Source organism: Myxine glutinosa, chromosome 5, assembly GCF_964187855.1.
Source record: "Myxine glutinosa chromosome 5, kmMyxGlut1.1, whole genome shotgun sequence".
Classification (NCBI taxonomy): Eukaryota; Metazoa; Chordata; class Myxini; order Myxiniformes; family Myxinidae; genus Myxine; species Myxine glutinosa.
The window spans coordinates 110,631,415-110,654,834 of NC_136265.1; the positions used below are offsets into that span (position 1 = coordinate 110,631,415).

The 23,420-nt window shown below is 39.8% G+C and overlaps 1 protein-coding gene across 4 annotated transcripts in view; it reads right to left on the bottom strand.

Annotated features, from left to right (window-relative positions):
- Positions 1 to 23,420, bottom strand: part of TPP2 (tripeptidyl peptidase 2) — a 201,391-nt gene that overhangs the window by 94,331 nt on the left and 83,640 nt on the right. For all 4 annotated transcript variants that reach the window (XM_078778530.1, XM_078778531.1, XM_078778532.1 and 1 more), the window contains one exon: positions 15,492 to 15,646. In XM_078778530.1, the coding sequence (XP_078634656.1) occupies positions 15,492 to 15,646 (155 nt within the window). The remainder of the gene's footprint in view (positions 1 to 15,491; positions 15,647 to 23,420) is intronic.

Consider the following 23,420-nt stretch of genomic DNA (forward strand, 5'->3'; position numbering starts at 1 on the left):
TTTCCAACTTCATCATCCCACCACCATGTTTCCGAGTGCCTCGGTGGTCCTTTTGTCCATCCACATACCTCACCAACGGCTCCCAACAGACTAGCTTTCATTGACATCCAACCACTTTCAAGCTCAACCACATCATCCTCGACCCTACTCAGCCTCTCTTTTAATGCCTCCCTTACTGTCACCTCTTTCAACCTCCACACCTTCATTCTCGGTTGGCACTTCACCCGCCGAGCTCTCCTCGCACCTTTCACCCTTACATCGCAGACAACCAAGTGGTGCTGTGAAACAGCCTCCTCCCCCGGGATCACCTTTGTGTCCCGGAGGTGCCCCCTATCTCGCCTACGCACCATCAGGTAGTCAACGGTTGTCGTCGACCCACGTGTATGTAACAAGCTTATTATCCTCTTTCTGGAACTGAGTATTACAAATCAACAAATCAGCTCCATCAGCAAACTCCAAAATCCTTTCACCTTCTCCATTTCTCACACCATATCCGTAACCCCCATGAACTCCGTCAAAACCATCCATACTCCTTCCCACATGTCCATTTCGGTCTCCTCCTACCACAACAACTTCCTCATCTTTCACGTTTTCCATCAGCTTCTCTATCGCACACCAGAACCTGTCCTTCTCTTCATCGCTTCGACCAACCTGCGAAGCATATCCCGAGATGACGTTCACCAAGAGCTTTCCAATCATCATTTTACCCTTAGTCAGGTTCACTATGTTTTTTCGTTCAAAATCATGGTAGATTAGCAAACCTATACATTTTTGGAAACGTTATTACATGGAAAATCTGAAAATCAATGTTTACATTTGCCAATTCCGACCAATTCGATTCGACCAATTCGACCAATCGACCAATTCCATTCGACCAATTCGACCATTCGACCAATCGCTTTGATCGACCATTCGACCATTCGACCAATTCGATTGATTCGATTCGATTCGATCGACCATTCGACCAATTCGATTTGCCAATCAATTTGACCGACCTTTGCTTGTGTGGAACGGACTGTGAAAACGATGCGGACTATATTGTCGGATACGACACACGGGACAGTGATGACGAACTCTAAATGGCATATTCTGTAATCGTGTATGTTTGATGCCATTGACTGCCTGTGTATATTTTGTCATTGACTGCCTGTGTAGATGTGAAGTTATACTGACTGCATGTGTATATATGATTTTGCTGACTGCCTGTGTATGTTTGGTGATATGAATTATTGTGACACATTTTGATGTTATTAACTGCCTGTACAAAATGATAACATGTATTTGATTATGCAACTTATCGCGAATATAAAGACAGTATTTTGCAATTCACAACCTTTGATTCGTGTCTTACCATTCCCCATAGCACTAATTTGATACTTTCATTGGATTCCTTGTCCCTGAAAATATCGGTTTAGTATATTTTAAAAAGTTTTTAGGGTAATTAGAGGCAGAAATAGAACAAAATATGTATTTTACAGTGGCCATTTTGAAAATCCAAAATGGCCACCATACAGGTATCTCTCCAAATGTAAACATTGATTTTTAGTTTCCGTATGCTATAACCTTTCCAAAAATGTATAGGTTTGCTAATCTTCCATGATTTTGAACGAAATATAATTTATTGACATAGTGAACCTGACTACATCAGCAACCTATCACTCACTCTAGTCACACTCACCACACTGTCTACAAACTCCTCAGAAAACAGGACACCAACACCATTCACGCCCTCCGGGCACCCTTGCCACACAAACTTGTATTTCTGTCCCTGCCTACCCTTCACCATTCTCACACCACTTCCCTTCCATCTCGTCTCTTGCACACAACATATGTCCACTCTTCTTCTGACCAATACTTCCACCACTTCTCCTGATCTCCCTGTCATTGTCCCTACATTCCATGTCCCAAACCTCAGAAACCGATCTCCACTTCGGGCTGTACCCTGCTCATATGTAGTTGTAATTGTCATGGTTCTCTATTTTTTTGAGGCAATGTTTTTATGGCCGGATGCCCTTCCTGACGCCAACCCTCTTAGTCGCCTCTTACAACACGCAGGGATACGGCGTACCTATTCTTATCCAGGGTACACACTGGGATCCAGGGTACACACTGGGATCCAGGGTACACACTGGGATGTGCGTCATTGGAAGGAAGCAATGAAATACAGTCACGTGAAAAAGTAAGTGCACCCCATGTAAAGTTTTGACTTTTTCAACATACAGTTATTTGATCTTCATTTCAACAATATTGATCGATAAAGGTGATATAACATAACAAATATCATGAAACATTTACATTTTGTAGTCCATTGTATAATTTAAATAAACATAAATGAAAATTTCACATGTGGAAAAAGTAAGTACATCCTTGGCTCTCACAGGTGGTATTGCCCCCTTTGACAGAAACAACCTCAAGTAGGCATTTCTTATAACTGTCTACGAGTCTCTGACATCGGCTGGGAGAATTTTTTGCCCACTCCTCCATGCAGAATTATTTCAGCTGTGTGATGTTTGAGGGGTTTCTTGCATGCACAGCTCGTTTCAAATCCCCCCACAACATTTCATTTTGCAATAAATGTTCGTTTCCCATTAATCGTACACTTTCTAAAATCCAATCTCACCCCTCCCCTCCAAATCTTCCACATCACCCCTCCCCTCCAAACCTTCCCCATCACCCATCCCTTTCAAATCTTCCCCCTCCCCTCCAAATCCTCCCCATCACCCATCCCTTTCAAATCCCTCCCCTTGTCCCTTCCCTCCTAAACTCCCCCTAACCCCTCCCCGCATAAACTCCCCCCTCGACCCTCCCCTTCAAATCTTCCCACCCTCATTTCTTCTCCATTCCCCCCCCCCCCCCCCTCACACCTCCTCCTCAAAGCGTCCTCCCCGCTTCTTCCCCCTTCCAGCTCTCACCTCCATCTCCCCCAACCTTCTTCCTCGCTCTTCCCATTCCTCAAATAACACCTCATTGTGCCTCACCCAATCACCATCAAACCTTTTGTCCGCCCCATCCTTCCCTTTCTCCGAGCTATTCTGAAATCTCCGACACACCTTCAACAGCTCTCCCTACCTCTTCCACATCTTACCCTACCCCACCTCCTCCCTGTTCTGTATCCGATGCTCCCCCTTCCTCTTCATTAACGGTATGGACCTCAAACATCCGGGGCCTTTGTTCAAACTTAACTGATCTCTCCATACAGGTTGCTTCTGACCAACCAGACGTGATCTGCCTAAACAGAAACTTTCCTCCTTCATGATGTCTCCGATTCCTTGGTATCTCTCCCAGGTTACTCCCTCCTCCGGTTTGATAGACCTGAGCCTCGTCCTGGATGTGGGGTTGCTATCTTTATCAAAAACTCTCTTCCTCACTCGCCCTGCACTGCACTCTCTCCACCTCACCCCCAGGAATACCTCTGGCTACGGCTTCCCCTTCGCTCCCACCTCTTGTTCATATGTGTGTTGTACCGTCCACCAAACAGTGATGACTCCATCTACATCTCGCTGTCTGATAATATGGACCAACTTCTATCTACTCAACGCAACTCTCTCTTCCTCATATGTGGTGATTTCAATTGTCACCATGCCAGTTGGCTGGGTGTGGGTACCGCTTTCACCAGCCATGGCTCCTCAGCAAAGGACTTCTGCGACTCACTGGGACTGACACAATCTGTCAATTTCCCGACCCGGATCTCAGTCAATGGAGCATCTTCTCTTCTGGACTTGGTTATGACTAACTTCCCTGAAAATGTCTGCTGCTCTTCTTCTGCTCCAATCGGCTCATCTGATCATGTGCTTGTTAAAGTGGACATCTCTCGTACCATTCTCAGGGAGCCTCCTCAGCGTCGACGAGTCTGGCATTTCACTCAGGCCAACTGGCACGGTCTTCAAGCAGCCATCAATCATCAGGACTGGTCTCCCATCTCTGCCACCTCTGACATCAACTCATCCTGGGAATTCTTCCAAAGTAAATTGCTCTCTCTCATGCACAGATTTATCCCATCTCGTCTTCAGTTGTCATACCCTTCCTCCCGTCCATAGTACACGGAATCTTGTGGTGAGGCTGTTGCCCAGAAACAACTTGCCTTCGTCTCCTGGAAAGCGAATCCAACGGAAGGAAATCTCATTTCCTTTCACAAAGCCCGAAACAAGTGTGTGTCCACCCTCAGGAGAGCCAGGAAACAATATCTCTCCGTCCTCAAGACCGAACTCTCTTATCTGTCTCCCTCTTCCAAATCCTGGTGGCGTCTGGTCAAATCTGTTTCTGGTGTTTGTTCCCCCTCCATCCCATCCCTTACCTCAAATGGCGAAACAGCTGACTCCGCACATGAAAAAGCTGAATGCCTCAACTCTGTGTTTGCCTCTAAATCTTGTGTCCCAAACCCATCCCTCTCTGTACCCACCGTACCCAGTCGTACCCAGCTGCTCCTGGACTCCGTGTCCTTTCCTCCTGACAAGGTGGAAAAGTTTCTGTCAACCCTCGACTCTGATTCTGCAACTGGACCTGACGGCATCAGCCCACGGGTCCTAAAATCCTGTTCTTCCGCTCTTTCACTCCCTCTCTCTGTTCTCTTCACCCTCTCTTTTGCTCAAGGTCAACTGCCATCTGCTTCGAAATCAGCCAACATCACCGCTTTACACAAAAAAGGTGCAAAAACAGATCCTAGCAACTACAGACCAATCAGCCTTCTCCCAATTATCAGCAAAGTCATGGAATCCATCATTGCTTCGGATGTGAAATCTTTCCTCTTCTCCAATGGCTTGATCTCTGATCATCAATTTGGTTTCAGACCAGGTCACTCTACTCTGGACATGCTGATTCTGCTGTCTCAACAATGGATGGAGGTCCTCAATGCCAAACAGGAAATTAGAGCTGCCTCCCTCGACATATCTCGTGCCTTCGATACGGTCTGGCACCCCGCTCTGCTCACCAAACTCTCCTCCTTTGGTATCCATGGAAATCTCCACGCATGGCTGGCGGACTTCCTCTCTAGTCGTAGTCAACGTGTGGCCCTGAAAGGGTTTCTCTCATCTCCTCTTCCTGTTCAGGCTGGAGTTCCCGAAGGCAGTGTTCTAGGCCCTGTGCTTTTTCTGGTCTTCATCAATGATCTCTCTGACTCTCTTGAAAATCCTCTATCTCTTTGCTGATGACTCCACTCTCTGCCGCTCCATTCCTCATCCTTCAGATCGGCAGTCTGCTGCCTCCTCACTCTCTGCAGACCTGGACAAAATCACAGACTGGGCAAACAAGTGGACATGTCTTTCAATCCAGACAAATCTCACACTCTCACGATGTTTCTCCGAAAAGACCGACTGGACAACCCTCCCATCTACTTTCTGAATAATCCTCTCCAAGAAGTTCTGTCACCTAAGCTTTTGGGTCTCACTATCTGCCATGATCTTTCCTGGGAAAACCGCATTTCCAAGCTGGCCTCCAAAGCCAGTCGCCGACTGGGCATCCTCCGTCGTGCGAAGTCCTTCCTTGGCACACCTGAGCTCCTCACCACATACAAGGCTTTCATCTGCAGCTCAATGGAGTACTGCTCTCCCCTCTGGGCTGGTGCTCCTGCCTCACACCTAGCTCGTCTTCACGCTGTTGAAACCAAAGCGTTCAGAGTCATTGGAATCTCCCACAATGACACTATCTCCGAGGGCCTTTCACTTACTCACCGCAGGCAGGTTGGTGGTCTTTCCATCTTCTACCGACTCCTCTCTGGCCAAGCCCCCCCAGCCCTGTCTGTGCTCTGTCTCCCAAATATTCCTACAGGTCGCACAAGATCTGCCTGCAACCCTCTTATGGTTAAACTGCCAAAATCAAGACTCTCTGCTCACCTTCACCATTCCTTCATTCCTCTTTTCTCCCGCCTCTGGAACAAACTCCCTCACTCTCTTCAATCCCACTCCTCCCTCCAGATCTTTAAAACAGCTGTTCACCACCATCTCTTATCTTCCCCAATCCAAAACCTTGATCTTTTCTACCCCTGCTAATTTCACCCCAAATCCACTTTTTTGAAATATCAACTGCTTTCCTGGAAGTCCTTGGTGTCCTTGCGTTTTATACCAATCCTGCCTCCCCCCAAACCCTCTCCCTCCAACACATCTCCCGATGTCCCTGCTCTCAAATGTTGTTTGTGTGCTTCCTCCCCTTCTCTCCCCATCTTGTCTGCCACTCCCCTTTTTATATACTTTGTTTGCTTGTTTGTTTGATTTGTTTGTTTGATAAATGTCAGCTCTTTCACAAGCCTCGATTCTGTATACAAAAAACAAAAACAAAAACAAAAACATCTCGATGGGATTTAGATCCGGGCTTTGACTTGGCCATTCCAGAACCCTCCATTTCTTTCTTTTCAGCCATTGAACTTGCAGGGGCGGCCTAGCCTGAACAAGTTGGCAGTTGTTTGGAATCTTTTCCCCTTTTAGATGATCTTCCGGACAGTCGAATGATTGATTTCAAATTGTTTGGAGATCTTTTTAAATCCCTTCCCAGACTCGTAGGCATCTATAACCTTCTTTCTGAAGGCCTCAGAGGGCTCTTTTGATCTTGGCATGGTGACGCCGCACACTTCAGCAACAAAGAGCAAACCAAACGAAATGGCTGAGGTTTAAACAAGACAGGTTCTTCCAAGATCCTCTCTAACGATGTTCTAATCATTTGCACCTGAGCTGGTGCACCTCATTCTAATTTTAGGTATTTGAAGTAGTGATAAATGTAAGGGTGTACTTACTTTTTCCACATGCAAAATTTGCATTTATGTTTTTTTAAATTATACAATGGACTACAAAATGTAAATGTTTCATGATATTTGTTATATTATATCACCTTTATCGATCAATATTGTTGAAATGAAGATCAAATAGCTGTATGTTGAAATATGTTGAAAAAGTCAAAACTTTACATGGGGTGTACTTACTTTTTCACATGACTGTATGGAAGCAATGTGTCATTGTATGGAATCAATGAAATATGGAAGCAATGTGTCATTGTACGGAATCAATGAAATATGGAAGCAATGTGTCATTGTACGGAATCAATGAAATATGGAAGCAATGTGTCATTGTATGGAATCAATTAAATATGGAAGCAATGTGTCATTGGAAGGAAGCAATGAAATATGGAAGCAATGTGTCAATGGAAGTAAGCAATGAAATATGGAAGCAATGCTTCCAGAAAGCAATGAAATATGGAAGCAATGTGTCATTGGAAGGAAGCAATGAAATATGGAAGCAATGAGTCATTGTACGGAATCAATGAAATATGGAAGCAATGTGTCATTGGAAAGAAGCAATGAAATATGGAAGCAATGTGTCATTGGAAGGAAGCAATGAAATATGGAAGCAATGTGTCAATGGAAGGAAGCAATGAAATATGGAAGCAATGTGTCAATGAAAGGAATCGATGAAATATGGAAGCAATGTGTCATTGGAAGGAAGCAATGAAATATGGAAGCAATGTGTCAATGAAAGGAATCGATGAAATCTGGAAGCAATGTGTCATTGGAAGGAAGCAATGAAATATGGAAGCAATGTGTCATTGGAAGGAAGCAATGAAATATGGAAGCAATGTGTCAATGGAAGGAAGCAATGAAATATGGAAGCAATGTGTCAATGAAAGGAATCGATGAAATCTGGAAGCAATGTGTCATTGGAAGGAAGCAATGATATACGGATTGCAAAATACGACGGGAAAGTTGAGCAAGGCACATCAAAATCAATAGTTTATGCAATGCAGACATGAGTAAATTAATGGTCTCCTGAAGCATTGGATATTTCTATTCATTCCAATCTTTGGCGTTGATGTCGCCGCTTGTGCGGGACTTTCACCTGTACAGGACTTTCACCTGTACCAGATTTCAATATTTCCTCGTTGGTGACATGGACAGACGGTGCATTAAGCCGTGCTTTAAACAAGCTTGCAGGTTTCCGGGAACATTGAAGTTTGTCTGCTTTTGAAATTGGCTTCAATAATGATATTGAAATGTTTACATTAAATTGTGGATTTACCTTATCGTATTTTACATTGAATTGTGGATTTACCTTATCATATTTTACATTGAATTGTGGATTTATCTTATCATATTTTACATTGAATTATGGATTTACCTTTTCATATTTTACATTGAATTGTGGATTTACCTTATCATATTTTACATTGAATTATGGATTTACCTTATCATATTTTACATTGAATTGTGGATTTACCTTTTCATATTTTACATTGAATTGTGGATTTACCTTATCGTATTTTACATTGAATTGTGGATTTAATTTATCATACTTTACATTAAATCGTGGATTTACCTTATCGTATTTTACATTGAATTGTGGATTTAATTTATCATATTTTACATTGAATTGTGGATTTACCTTATCATATTTTACATTGAATTGTGGATTTACCTTATCATACTTTACATTAAATCGTGGATTTACCTTATCGTATTTTACATTGAATTGTGGATTTAATTTATCATATTTTACATTGAATTGTGGATTTACCTTATCATATTTTACATTGAATTGTGGATTTACCTTATCATACTTTACATGAAATTGTGGATTTACCTTATCGTATTTTACATTGAATTGTGGATTTAATTTATCATATTTTACATTGAATTGTGGATTTACCTTATCATACTTTACATTAAATTGTGGATTTACCTTATCGTATTTTACATTGAATTGTGGATTTACTTTATCATATTTTACATTGAATTGTGGATTTACCTTATCATATTTTACATTGAATTGTGGATTTCTCTTATCATATTTTACATTGAATTGTGGATTTACCTTTTCATATTTTACATTGAATTGTGGATTTACCTTTTCATATTTTACATTGAATTATGGATTTATCTTATCATATTTTACATTGAATTATGGATTTACCTTTTCATATTTTACATTGAATTGTGGATTTACCTTTTCATATTTTACATTGAATTGTGGATTTACCTTATCGTATTTTACATTGAATTGTGGATTTAATTTATCATACTTTACATTAAATCGTGGATTTACCTTATCGTATTTTACATTGAATTGTGGATTTAATTTATCATATTTTACATTGAATTGTGGATTTATCTTATCATATTTTACATTGAATTGTGGATTTACCTTATCATACTTTACATTAAATCGTGGATTTACCTTATCGTATTTTACATTGAATTGTGGATTTAATTTATCATATTTTACATTGAATTGTGGATTTACCTTATCATATTTTACATTGAATTGTGGATTTACCTTATCATACTTTACATGAAATTGTGGATTTACCTTATCGTATTTTACATTGAATTGTGGATTTAATTTATCATACTTTACATTAAATCGTGGATTTACCTTATCGTATTTTACATTGAATTGTGGATTTAATTTATCATATTTTACATTGAATTGTGGATTTACCTTATCATATTTTACATTGAATTGTGGATTTACCTTATCATACTTTACATGAAATTGTGGATTTACCTTATCGTATTTTACATTGAATTGTGGATTTAATTTATCATATTTTACATTGAATTGTGGATTTACCTTATCATACTTTACATTAAATTGTGGATTTACCTTATCGTATTTTACATTGAATTGTGGATTTACTTTATCATATTTTACATTGAATTGTGGATTTACCTTATCATATTTTACATTGAATTGTGGATTTCTCTTATCATATTTTACATTGAATTGTGGATTTACCTTTTCATATTTTACATTGAATTGTGGATTTACCTTTTCATATTTTACATTGAATTATGGATTTATCTTATCATATTTTACATTGAATTATGGATTTACCTTTTCATATTTTACATTGAATTGTGGATTTACCTTATCGTATTTTACATTGAATTGTGGATTTAATTTATCATACTTTACATTAAATCGTGGATTTACCTTATCGTATTTTACATTGAATTGTGGATTTAATTTATCATATTTTACATTGAATTGTGGATTTATCTTATCATATTTTACATTGAATTGTGGATTTACCTTATCATACTTTACATTAAATCGTGGATTAACCTTATCGTATTTTACATTGAATTGTGGATTTAATTTATCATATTTTACATTGAATTGTGGATTTACCTTATCATATTTTACATTGAATTGTGGATTTACCTTATCATACTTTACATTAAATTGTGGATTTACCTTATCGTATTTTACATTGAATTGTGGATTTAATTTATCATATTTTACATTGAATTGTGGATTTACCTTATCATACTTTACATTAAATTGTGGATTTACCTTATCGTATTTTACATTGAATTGTGGATTTACTTTATCATATTTTACATTGAATTGTGGATTTACCTTATCATATTTTACATTGAATTGTGGATTTACCTTATCATACTTTACATTAAATTGTGGATTTACCTTATCGTATTTTACATTGAATTGTGGATTTACCTTTTCATATGTTACATTGAATTGTGGATTTACCTTATCATATTTTACATTGAATTGTGGATTTACCTTATCGTATTTTACATTGAATTGTGGATTTACCTTTTCATATGTTACATTGAATTGTGGATTTACCTTATCATACTTTACATTAAATTGTGGATTTACCTTATCGTATTTTACATTGAATTGTGGATTTACCTTTTCATATGTTACATTGAATTGTGGATTTACCTTATCATATTTTACATTGAATTGTGGATTTACCTTATCATACTTTACATTAAATTGTGGATTTAACTTATCGTAATTTACATTGAATTGTGGATTTACCTTTTCATATTTTACATTGAATTATGGATTTATCTTATCATATTTTACATTGAATTGTGGATTTACCTTATCGTATTTTACATTGAATTGTGGATTTAATTTATCATACTTTACATTAAATCGTGGATTTACCTTATCGTATTTTACATTGAATTGTGGATTTAATTTATCATATTTTACATTGAATTGTGGATTTATCTTATCATATTTTACATTGAATTGTGGATTTACCTTATCATACTTTACATTAAATCGTGGATTTACCTTATCGTATTTTACATTGAATTGTGGATTTAATTTATCATATTTTACATTGAATTGTGGATTTACCTTATCATATTTTACATTGAATTGTGGATTTACCTTATCATACTTTACATTAAATTGTGGATTTACCTTATCGTATTTTACATTGAATTGTGGATTTAATTTATCATATTTTACATTGAATTGTGGATTTACCTTATCATACTTTACATTAAATTGTGGATTTACCTTATCGTATTTTACATTGAATTGTGGATTTACTTTATCATATTTTACATTGAATTGTGGATTTACCTTATCATATTTTACATTGAATTGTGGATTTACCTTATCATACTTTACATTAAATTGTGGATTTACCTTATCGTATTTTACATTGAATTGTGGATTTACCTTTTCATATGTTACATTGAATTGTGGATTTACCTTATCATATTTTACATTGAATTGTGGATTTACCTTATCGTATTTTACATTGAATTGTGGATTTACCTTTTCATATGTTACATTGAATTGTGGATTTACCTTATCATACTTTACATTAAATTGTGGATTTACCTTATCGTATTTTACATTGAATTGTGGATTTACCTTTTCATATGTTACATTGAATTGTGGATTTACCTTATCGTATTTTACATTGAATTGTGGATTTCCGTTATCATACTTTACATTAAATTGTGGATTTACCTTATTGTATTTTACATTGAATTGTGGATTTACCTTATCATACTTTACATTAAATTGTGGATTTACCTTATCGTATTTTACATTGAATTGTGGATTTACCTTTTCATATGTTACATTGAATTGTGGATTTACCTTATCGTATTTTACATTGAATTGTGGATTTACCTTATCGTATTTTACATTGAATTGTGGATTTACTTTATCATACTTTACATTAAATTGTGGATTTACCTTATCGTATTTTACATTGAAATGTGGATTTACCTTTTCATATGTTCCATTGAATTGTGGATTTACCTTATCATATTTTACATTGAATTGTGGATTTACCTTATCATACTTTACATTAAATTGTGGATTTACCTTATCGTATTTTGCATTGAATTGTGGATTTACTTTATCATATTTTACATTGAATTGTGGATTTACCTTATCATACTTTACATTAAATTGTGGATTTACCTTATCGTATTTTACATTGAATTGTGGATTTACTTTATCATATTTTACATTGAATTGTGGATTTACCTTATCATATTTTACATTGAATTGTGGATTTACCTTATCATACTTTACATTAAATTGTGGATTTACCTTATCGTATTTTACATTGAATTGTGGATTTACCTTTTCATATGTTACATTGAATTGTGGATTTACCTTATCATATTTTACATTGAATTGTGGATTTACCTTATCGTATTTTACATTGAATTGTGGATTTACCTTTTCATATGTTACATTGAATTGTGGATTTACCTTATCATACTTTACATTAAATTGTGGATTTACCTTATCGTATTTTACATTGAATTGTGGATTTACCTTTTCATATGTTACATTGAATTGTGGATTTACCTTATCGTATTTTACATTGAATTGTGGATTTCCGTTATCATACTTTACATTAAATTGTGGATTTACCTTATTGTATTTTACATTGAATTGTGGATTTACCTTATCATACTTTACATTAAATTGTGGATTTACCTTATCGTATTTTACATTGAATTGTGGATTTACCTTTTCATATGTTACATTGAATTGTGGATTTACCTTATCGTATTTTACATTGAATTGTGGATTTACCTTATCGTATTTTACATTGAATTGTGGATTTACTTTATCATACTTTACATTAAATTGTGGATTTACCTTATCGTATTTTACATTGAAATGTGGATTTACCTTTTCATATGTTCCATTGAATTGTGGATTTACCTTATCATATTTTACATTGAATTGTGGATTTACCTTATCATACTTTACATTAAATTGTGGATTTACCTTATCGTATTTTGCATTGAATTGTGGATTTACTTTATCATATTTTACATTGAATTGTGGATTTACCTTATCATATTTTACATTGAATTGTGGATTTACCTTATCATACTTTACATTAAATTGTGGATTTACCTTATCGTATTTTACATTGAATTGTGGATATACCTTATCATACTTTACATTAAATTGTGGATTTACCTTATCGTATTTTACATTGAATTGTGGATTTACCTTATCATATTTTACATTGAATTGTGGATTTACCTTATCGTATTGTTGTGGATATGAGAATGGTTTTTTTTTTTTGTTGTTGTGTAAATTGTTGTAAAATATCGCCCTCCTTGCTCCAGTTATGTATAAAGGTCAAAGTGCGTCCCATAATTAGTTCATAAACACCACACGTTAGCCAATCATAGATTTCCCCCCTTGTTGACAGTTATATCCTTATTATGTGTATTAGTGTAAGGCTGTGTCTTCCATTAATTGAAATACTCCATTGCACCAAGTGAAATAAGGTAGATTCCCTTTCAACCCCCCTTTCGTCTACTGCCAACTGCATTTGCCGCCATTACGGCGTGGTCAGCTCGGGGAAGAAGGGCGTGCCCGCCCATCGTCATCAAGGGCGGAGCCAGAGGGCCGTGCCGACCAATCAGGGCCGAGCCGAGCTGAGCTGACCGATGGGCGTGTCCTGGACACTAGCGGCTTGATCGCCTGAGGCGCTATAAAAGCGCGCGCGCAAAAGCCGAGAAGTGGTTGTTGGACTAAGCAAGAGAGGGAGAGGTGAATTAAAAGAGTTGCGCCAAAGGTTCCAAGAAGGAGTTGCGCCAGAGAGGATCCCTGAAAGAGCAGTGGCACGCAGCAGCTTCAGCCACAGCAGCTTCGGGGCCTTGACGGCAGTTTTCGAGTGGGGCCGCGAAGGAACGGCGGCTGCTAAACGCGCCGATCGAGAAAGGGCGGCGGCTGCTCATCCCCAACCCGACCGGGCTGCGGTTCCAGCTGAACCTTCCGCTCCCTCCAGCCATCCACCTCCTGCCATTCCTGTCATCATCCCCCGTGTAAGTGTGCTTGTAGTCTGTCTTTTGTCTTGTCCCTGGGTATAAGTAAGCTTGTATAAGTTAATATTTGCACTGTGTCTCTGAGTTCTTCTGTAAATTATTTTATTATCCTTCCTTCTTCCTTGGTTACTTTTGGGTGTAAATAGAAATAAATTATATTGGTATTTCTTACCCCTTTGTCTTTCTTTCTTCTTTACATCCTTCGCTTTAGCCTTTTCCCCATTGAATATCTGTGGCGCGATTTTGGCCAACGTCCAGGAATTGGGTTAGTCGGGGTAACTGTTAGGGCCGCGGCGCCATCCGCTCGGCAAAACAACATCCTATCCGCGGTCCGTAACAGTATTTTACATTGAATTGTGGATTTACTTTATCGTATTTTACATTGAATTGTGGATTTACTTTATCGTATTTTACATTGAATTGTGGATGCGGAAATACAGTACTCTAGTTGTGAACAGCATAGACCTAGGTTACTCACTATTTCTCGCTACTCACTACGGCGAGACTAGTAACTGTGTACATATGGCTCACACATTCTTTGTAAGATCTGGATTGGTACCGTAATCTATCTAAAAGAGGTAAATAAGTTTGTGCATTGTTAAATTTGTGCTTCTCTGTTGTCGTGTGAAATGCCTGAAAATGGATGTAGCATGAAGATTTGCACTTTTGCAGTATGGATTGGCCTTTCGTCCAGTATAAGTAGCTGGGGGGGAATGACTGGCCATCTGAGTTCGCTACCTGCCGCCTAACACGTATTTTCATGTGAACGTCAAAACCTTGATCTGGATCAAAATTATTGGAAATCAATGCAGATATAGTTGCTACTAGCCGAAACCCATGGAACATCCACGGAAGGGAGGATGTGGTGTATGGATAGAGTGTACCATTATGGATGGCATAGGGGATTTGCTTGTCCGAGTAAGAGTTAGGAAGAAAGATGAGAATGAAGAGTGCGTATATGAACAACGATCGCCGACACCGGCACAAATGCATGCTCTGGATTGTCCACTCAGTGGACGGCTTGCTTTCGCCTTCGCCTGTCCAATCAGCGGACGGCTTGCTTCGCCTTTGCCCAGCAGACACCAATACGATGGCGTCGTAAGATGGCGTCGTATCGGCAGTTAATCGGATGCTTTTGGGCCCCAACGTCGGCTAATTCAGATTTTTCGAGTATGGCTGTACGTGATAAACAAAGAGCGCGGTTCGTAGATCATAAATCCATTTGTGCCGTGGGCATCGGGTCACTGGGTGCGGCGTAAAAGGGATAACAAAGGCGAGTCCTTACGCTATTATTATATAGATGGAGTAGTGTGTGAACACGGGATAAGAATCCAAATCTTTAATACTGTTGCCTTTATCTGGATGTGAACCCACAGCCTTTGTAATGCGGAGAGTATCTTTTCGGCTAAGCCACCACACTCACTGCTCGAATAAGGGCAGTCCCCGTTTCCATAGTTCTCAACCTGCTGTCCCCAATCTTTATTGACACAATCTGGACGCCGGGAGCTATGCCGTTCCTCTGTGGATCATCTGCGTAGTATCCTGCAGCAATGCTTGCTACATGGGTACCATGGGAACCTAGAGAGGGGAATTCAGAAACACGACACAGTCCGGGATCAGGTGTGCTGCAAACACAGCCACCACAACCACTCCCCGTTCCAAATAATATTGCCCAAAATGAAAAATGTCCCCGTTCCAAATAATATTGCCCAAAATGAAACATGAAAAAAAAAAATCTTCGGTCAAAATTTTCCAAGTCCTTCATTGGCCTCCCCATTAATCAGATGCGTTGTGTGCAGCTGCACAATACAATGGCCATCCAGTGTATTGTGCAGCTGCTCTTGCTGTAGAAAAATATTGAACCTCATTACTCGACACACACACAGCAGGGCTATGCGTTTGATTGATTCACTCCCTGTCTGTCCAAGAGATGTCAGTCTATGATCAGGGAATTACTTAATTTGAATTGAATTATCGATTTTTCATAACGTAGAACACAGATCAAAACAGGAACCTGCAGTTTAGCAGAACTTTGGCTCTGAATTTGGCAAACTGTATGGAATCTCGTCCCAAATGCACAGAGGAGAATTTAAGATAATATTCTTAGTCTGTCCGCCTGCCTGGCAGTGAAAATTGAAAATCATTCCAAACAGGAAACTTGTTGATTTTAGGGATGTCAAAGGACACAAACAACAAGCACGAATAGCTCATTTAATGTATTAAGGTGGGGTAAAAAACGGTGCATAACTGCGGTAAACTGCCAAAAACAGTTTTTTCCCTCCCCACAGCCTTTAAAACCTTTCATTTGATTTTAATTGAATTATATACTTGAACACAATGCAACACATCATCTTTTTACCACTTTCAAAAACACCAGCTTAGCAGTTCTTGAAAAAATATTACACCATTTTATGCTACGGCTTTCCCTCCACTCCCACCTTTTGTTCATCTGTGTGTTGTACCGTCCACTAGATAGTGATGACTCCATTTACATCTCGCTATCTGACAACATCAACTAACTCATCCCAACTCTCTTCTTCATATGTGGCGACTTCAACTGCCAGCTGGCTGGGTGTGGGTTCCTCTCTCACCAGCCATGGTACCTCAGCAAAGGACTTCTGCGACTCATTGGGACTGACACAATCTGTCAATTTCCCGATCCGGATCTCAGTCACCGGAGTATCTTCTCTTCTGGACTTGGTTATGACAAACTTCCCTGCAAATGTCTGCAGTTCGTCTTCTGCTCCAATCGGTTCCTCTGATCATGTGCTTGTTAAAGTGGATATCTCTCTGGCCATTTTCAGAGAGCCTCCTCAGCGCCGACGAGTCTGGCATTTCACTCAGGCAAACTGGCACAGTCTTCAAGCAGCCATCAATCATCTGGGCTGGTCTCCCATCTCCACTGCCTCTGACATCAACTCATCCTGGGAATTCTTCCAAAGTAAATTGCTCTCTGTCATGCACAGATTTATCTTCAGATTCAGACAGATTTCAGACATATTTATCTTCTCTTCTTCAGTTGTCATATCCTTCCTCCCATCCATGGTACACTGAATCTTGTGGCGTTTCAGTTGCCCTGAAACAACTTTCATTCACTTCATGGAAGGCAAATCCAACTGAAGGTAATCTCAGTTCCTTTCACAAAGCTCGGAACAAGTGTGTGTCTACCGTCAGACAGTAGCCCAACACCAGGCTGCCTAACATTGTGAAATGTGATGGGGCATTGTGAAAGAGGAAATTTCTCATCTCTGCATAACAACAGTTGAAGACCTCAAAACATCTGTCAGGGGCTGGTTTTATGATCTCCAACCCTTGGCTTAGCGGTTAGGGTGCCGGCTTGGGATCCTAGGATCCTGGGTTCGAATCCCGGTCGATCGCTGAATTAACGCCAGGGGGGTTGACTCAGCCTGTCATCCTTCCGAGGTCGGCAAATTGAGTACCAGCTTGCTGGGATGAATGATCACGGTGTGTACCCCGATTTAGAATAGGTACACCATATCCCTGCGCATTGTAAGAGCGTGACCAAGGGTTGGAGTCAGGAAGGGCATCCGGGATAAAAACATTGCCTCAAACAAGGAACCATGATTGTCATGGGGCCCGCAAGGCTAACCCCCGCTCTAGCGGGGAAAATGGCCTTAAAACGATCATTCTTTCTTTTATTCAACCCTCGACATGGAAGAGGATGTCCAGAAGAACATGGAGAAAAATTCAAATTTGTGCGGAGAATGGAGGGGAGCATACAGATATATTCTAACTAAATTCTAACTGCGTGCATAGGGTCTTTGTGGCCACTCTTTACAATCAGACTAAGGTAATCATCGGAAGACTTTCAACAAACAAAAAAATACACATTTTGGAGGGGCAAACCCCCCACCCCATATACCATATACCGCCTCAAACCCCCAAGTTGAATAATGCCTTGAACAAACTGGTACATCATGGGTGATGAAGGTTGTGGTCAAGTTTCATCGGATTTGCGTGTGTAGTTTCTGAGAAAAAAGCAAATACCTATTTTTTTTTTGGGGGGGGGGGGGGGGGGGGTCAAACCTGGACCCACTTTGACCCCCCGTATACCTCCTCAGACTTCGATTTTCTTAGTGCCGTGAACAAACTTTTGCACATCACCGGTGATGAAGGCTGTGGTCAAGTTTCATCAAAATAGTGTGTGTAGTTTCAGAGGAAAAAGCAAATACCTATTTTGGGGATGTCAAACCTGGATACACTTTGACCACCGGTAAACCCCCTTAAACCCCGACTTTTTTTAAATGCCGTGAACAAACTTTAGTCACAACACAACAAATATAATTTGTGCCAAGTTTGGTCACAATCCCTTCAGCGGTTTCGAAGAAGTCGCAAGTGTTTACAGACGGACGGACGACGCGCCATCGTATAAGCTCCCCGGAATTACGTTCCAGGTGAGAAAAAAAAAACCCCTTCCCATGTTATTGTTTTTCAAGACTGCATGGGGTAAGGTGTAATATGAATTCTAGTTTTCCATTCACTTCAAGGTGAAACCTGAGAGAATAGCTTTACAATTAAAGCCTAATCATGATGAAAAATACATTACAAAGACAAGATTCAAAGCAGACATTAAACTAGAGCAATGCGACTGTCGCCAATATGCCTCCTCATAGTCCCATAATGGGTAGATGCTCTCTTTCACTGTCCTATAAATCAACAAGTTTGATTTAAATCCCTCCAGCTGTTTTCAAGTATCACATTTTCACCAGCCAAGACAGGTTTCACATCGATCGGTGATGCGGATTCAGATAAGGGATATTTTTAAATATCGGCATTCAAGCAAATATGGCTGCCACACCACGTGACATATAACCTTTTTAAAATGTACACTCAGCAGATGTATGGGTAGGGGATCACGTTTGTGAAGTTTCTTGTTGATCGGATAAGGTTTGTTTTTATATCTAAGATGGCTGCCAAACCACGTGACCTACGACATCATCATTTCCAAACTATATGCAACAATGGTGTCAGATATTTGTAAAATTTTGCATCGATGGGGTAAGCTGTTTCAGAGATATAATTATTTAATATTTCCCTTCAATCCAATATGGCTGCCAGACCATGTGACCAATGATGTTTTGGTGATCATCTTTTAATCGACATGCCTGGTCAATGACACACAAAGTTTGAGTCAATCGATTGGTTTTTTTTGGGGGGGGGGGGGGGGGGGGGTTGTATACAAGATCGAGGCTCGTGTAAGAGCTAACATGAATCACAAAAAAGAAAAAAACCGACACATAAAACATACAATAAAGGGAGAGCGAGACAAGATGGGGAGAGAGGGGGAAGCACACAAGTAGCACAGCAGAGATCAGTGGGAGGGAGAGGCCTTGGGGGGGGGGGGGGGAGGAGGAGGCATGGGAAGGGGGGGGGGTGTGGCAAAGGTATAAAACACATGGACACTGCTACGACTTCCAGGAAAGAAGTTGGTATTTCAAAAAAGTGGATCTGGGGGTGAATTAACGGGTGTAGAAAAGATCAAGGTTTTGGATGGGGGAAGATAAGAGATGGTGGTGAACAGCTGTTTTAAAGACCTGGAGGGATGAGTGGGATTGAAGAGAGTGAGGGAGTTTGTTCCAGAGTCAGGAGAAAAGACGAATGAAAGAGTGAAGGTGAGCAGAGAGTCTTGATTTTGGCAGTTGCACCAAAGAGGGTTGCTGGCAGATATTGTGCGACCTGTAGGAATATTTGGGGGACAGAGCACGGATAGAGTTGGGGGAGCTAGGACGGATTTAAAAAAAAAAAATCTGGCCGGCAGAGATCCGGCAGAGTTCAAGCTATTGGAGAAGAGGCAGGATTTGATATCCGAAGCAATGATGGATTCCATGACTTTGCGGATAATTGGGAGCAGGCTGATTGGTCTGTAGTTGCAAGGATCTGTTTTTGCACATTTTTTGTTTAAAGCGGTAATGTTGGCTGATTTCCAAGCTGATGGCAGATAAGTCAGGTTCACCATGTCAACAAATATAATTTCGTTCAAAAATTTTGGAGATTAGCAAAACTATATATTTTTGGAATATTCAGAGCATGAGGAATCCAAAAATTAATGTTGGCATTTGCGTAGACACCTTTGCGAAAATAACACTCACGACAGTGATGAAGATACAGTCACGTGAAAAAGTAAGTACACCCCATGTAAAGTTTTGACTTTTTCAACATATTTCAATATACAGCTATTTGATCTTCATTTCAACAATATTGATAGATAAAGGTGATATAATATAACAAATATCATGAAACATTTACATTTTGTACTCCATTGTATAATTTAAATAAACATAAATGCAAATTTCGCATGTGGAAAAAGTAAGTACACCCTTGGCTCTAATAGATGGGTATTGCCCCCTTTGACAGAAACAACCTCAAGTAGGCGTTTCTTATAACTATCTACCAGTCTCTGACATCTACTGGGAGAAATTTTTGCCCACTCCTCCATGCAGAATTCTATCAGCTGTGCGATGTTTGAGGGGTTTCTTGCATGCACAGCTCGTTTCAATTCCCCCCACAACATCTCGATGGGATTTAGATCCGGGCTTTGACTTGGCCATTCCAGAACCCTCCATTTCTTTCTTTTCAGCCATTCCTTGGTGGATTTACTGGTATGTTTCGCGTCATTGTCATGTTGCAAGGTCCACCTTCGGTTGAGCTTCAACTATCCGACAGATGGCCTCACATTATCCTCAAGCACCCTCTGGTACAATGAGGAATTCATAGTGGATTATATGATGGTGAGCTGCCCAGGCCCTGATGCAGCAACGCTGCCCCAAACCATAATATTTCCACCACCATGCTTTACAGTTGGTATCAGGTTCTTGTGGTCAAATGCTGTCTTTGGTTTTCGCCAAACATGTCTTCTGGTACTGTGGCCAAATAGCTCTACCTTTGACTCATCTGTCCAGAGCACATTGTTCCAGAAGTGCTGGTCTTTGCCTCAGTGTTCATTGGCAAACTTTAGTCTTGCCTGATGTTCTTTCTGGACAGCAAAGGTTTCCTCCTGGCACACCTCCCATATAGATCAAATTTGTGGAGCCTCTTTCTTATGGTAGACTCGTGCACTTTGACATCAACAGTGGCAAGAGCTACCTGTAGGTCCCGTGATGACATTCTGGGGTTCTTAGAGACTTCTTTCAGCATCTTGCGGTCTGCTCTCGGGCTGAACTTGCTGGGGCGGCCTGGCCTGAACAAGTCGGCAGTTGTTTGGAATCTTTTCCACTTGTAGATGATCTTCCGGACAGTCGAATGATTGATTTCAAATTGTTTGGAGATCTTTTTAAATCCCTTCCCAGATTCGTAGGCATCTATAACCTTCTTTCTGAAGGCCTCAGAGAGCTCTTTTGATCGAGGCATGGTGCTTCAACGCCGCAAACTTCAACAACAAAGAGCAAACCAAACTAAATGTTTGAGGTTTAAATAAGACAGGTTCCTCCAAGATCCTCTCTAACGATGTTCTTATCATTTGCACCTGAGCTGGTGCACCTGATTCTAATTTTAGGTATTTGAAGAAGTGATAAATGTAGGGGTGTACTTACTTTTTCCACATGCGAAATTTGCATTTATGTTTATTTAAATTATACAATGGACTACAAAATGTAAATGTTTCATGATATTTGTTATATTATATCGCCTTTATCTATCAATATTGTTGAAATGAAGATCAAATAGCTGTATCTTGAAATATGTTGAAAAACTCAAAACTTTACATGGGGTGTCCTGACTTTTTCACGTGACTACAGGTTCACTAGGTTAACAAATATAATTTCGTTCAAGATTTTGGGAGATTAGCAAACCTGTACATTTTTGGAATCACCAGAGCATGGAGAATCCGAAAATCAATGTTGGCATTTGCACAGACACCTGCATGGCCGCCATTTTGGATTGTCAAAATGGCCGGCATAAAATACATATTTTGCGCTATCTCGGCTTCCAATCAACCAAGAAACTTAATTAAATATGCTAATCCTATGTTTTCTGGGTCAAAGAATCCAATAAAGGCCTCAAAATAGTGCTCAGGGTTATAGAAAGCAACAAACAAAGGTAATTGAAAACCATTGTCTTTATATTTGTGATATAACTGTATTACATAATACATGATATTGCAAGTCCTTTGAAGTTATAAGTATGGGTTTATAAAGCAAGAAAGCAGCCTTGTTAGTATCAGATTGAACTAGAAGTTCTATACACAGGATCTACTCGGTCTATACCATTCAGGAATATGCTTTTACAGATCTTCATCACTGTCCTGAGTGTCATTTTCGCAAAGGTGTCTACGCAAATGCCAACATTAATTTTTGGATACCTCACGCTCTGGATATCCAAAAATATATAGTTTTGCTAATCTACAAAATTTTTGAACGAAAAAAACATAGTAAACCTGACTATAACCTTGGGCAAAAGAGAGGATGAAGAGAACAGAGGGAGGGTGTGAAAGAGCAGCAGAGCATGATTTTAGGATCTGTGGGCTGATGCCGTCTGGTCCAGTTGCAGAATCAGAGTCGAGTTTTGACAGAAACGTCTCCACCTTGTCAGGAGAGAAGGACACAGAGTCCAGGAGCAGCTGGGTACGACTGGGTATGGTGGGTACAGAGAGAGACGGGTTTGGGACACAAGATTTTGAGGCAAACACAGAGTTGAGGCATTCAGCTTTTTCACGTGCGGAGGCAACTGTGTCGCCGTTTGAGGTAAGGGAGGGGAAACAAACACCAGAAACAGATTTGAGAATATATATATATACAGTGATCCCTCGTTTATCGCGGGGGTTACGTTCCAGAACCCCCCGCGATAGACGAAAATCCGCGAAGTAGCGACCATATTTTTTATTTTATTATTTATATATATTTTAAAGCTTTATGACCCTCCCCACACTCTTATTAACCTTTCCCATACTCTTATAAACACTTCCTATACTCTTAAACACTTTTTACACTCTTAAACATACGTAATTTTAACAACATATAAAATTCTAATGGGTACTCACCATTGAAGATACTGTAGCTACCCATGGGTCCCCAAGCAAGACCAGCATCAGAATCTCCTTGCTCCAGCCGGTGACGTCACCGGCGGGGATCCCCGGCGCCAGAGTGGCTGGTCACGTGACCGCTAAAGCGTGCCGCGCGTGCGGGTATAATCAGTTACACCTGTTGATCACGTGACCACCGAAGCACGCCACGCTTGAGAGGCGTGGCTTTTGGTTTCTGGTTGTGCTTTATAATGCAGCCCAATAAGCGGGCTTTTCAGTGTTCCCGAGTTGGTTTTGAGAATAAATATCTTCTTGGACGAGTTTGTGTCTTGCCCGTCATTTCGTCCGTATCAAGCAAGAGCCCCGGCTCTTCAA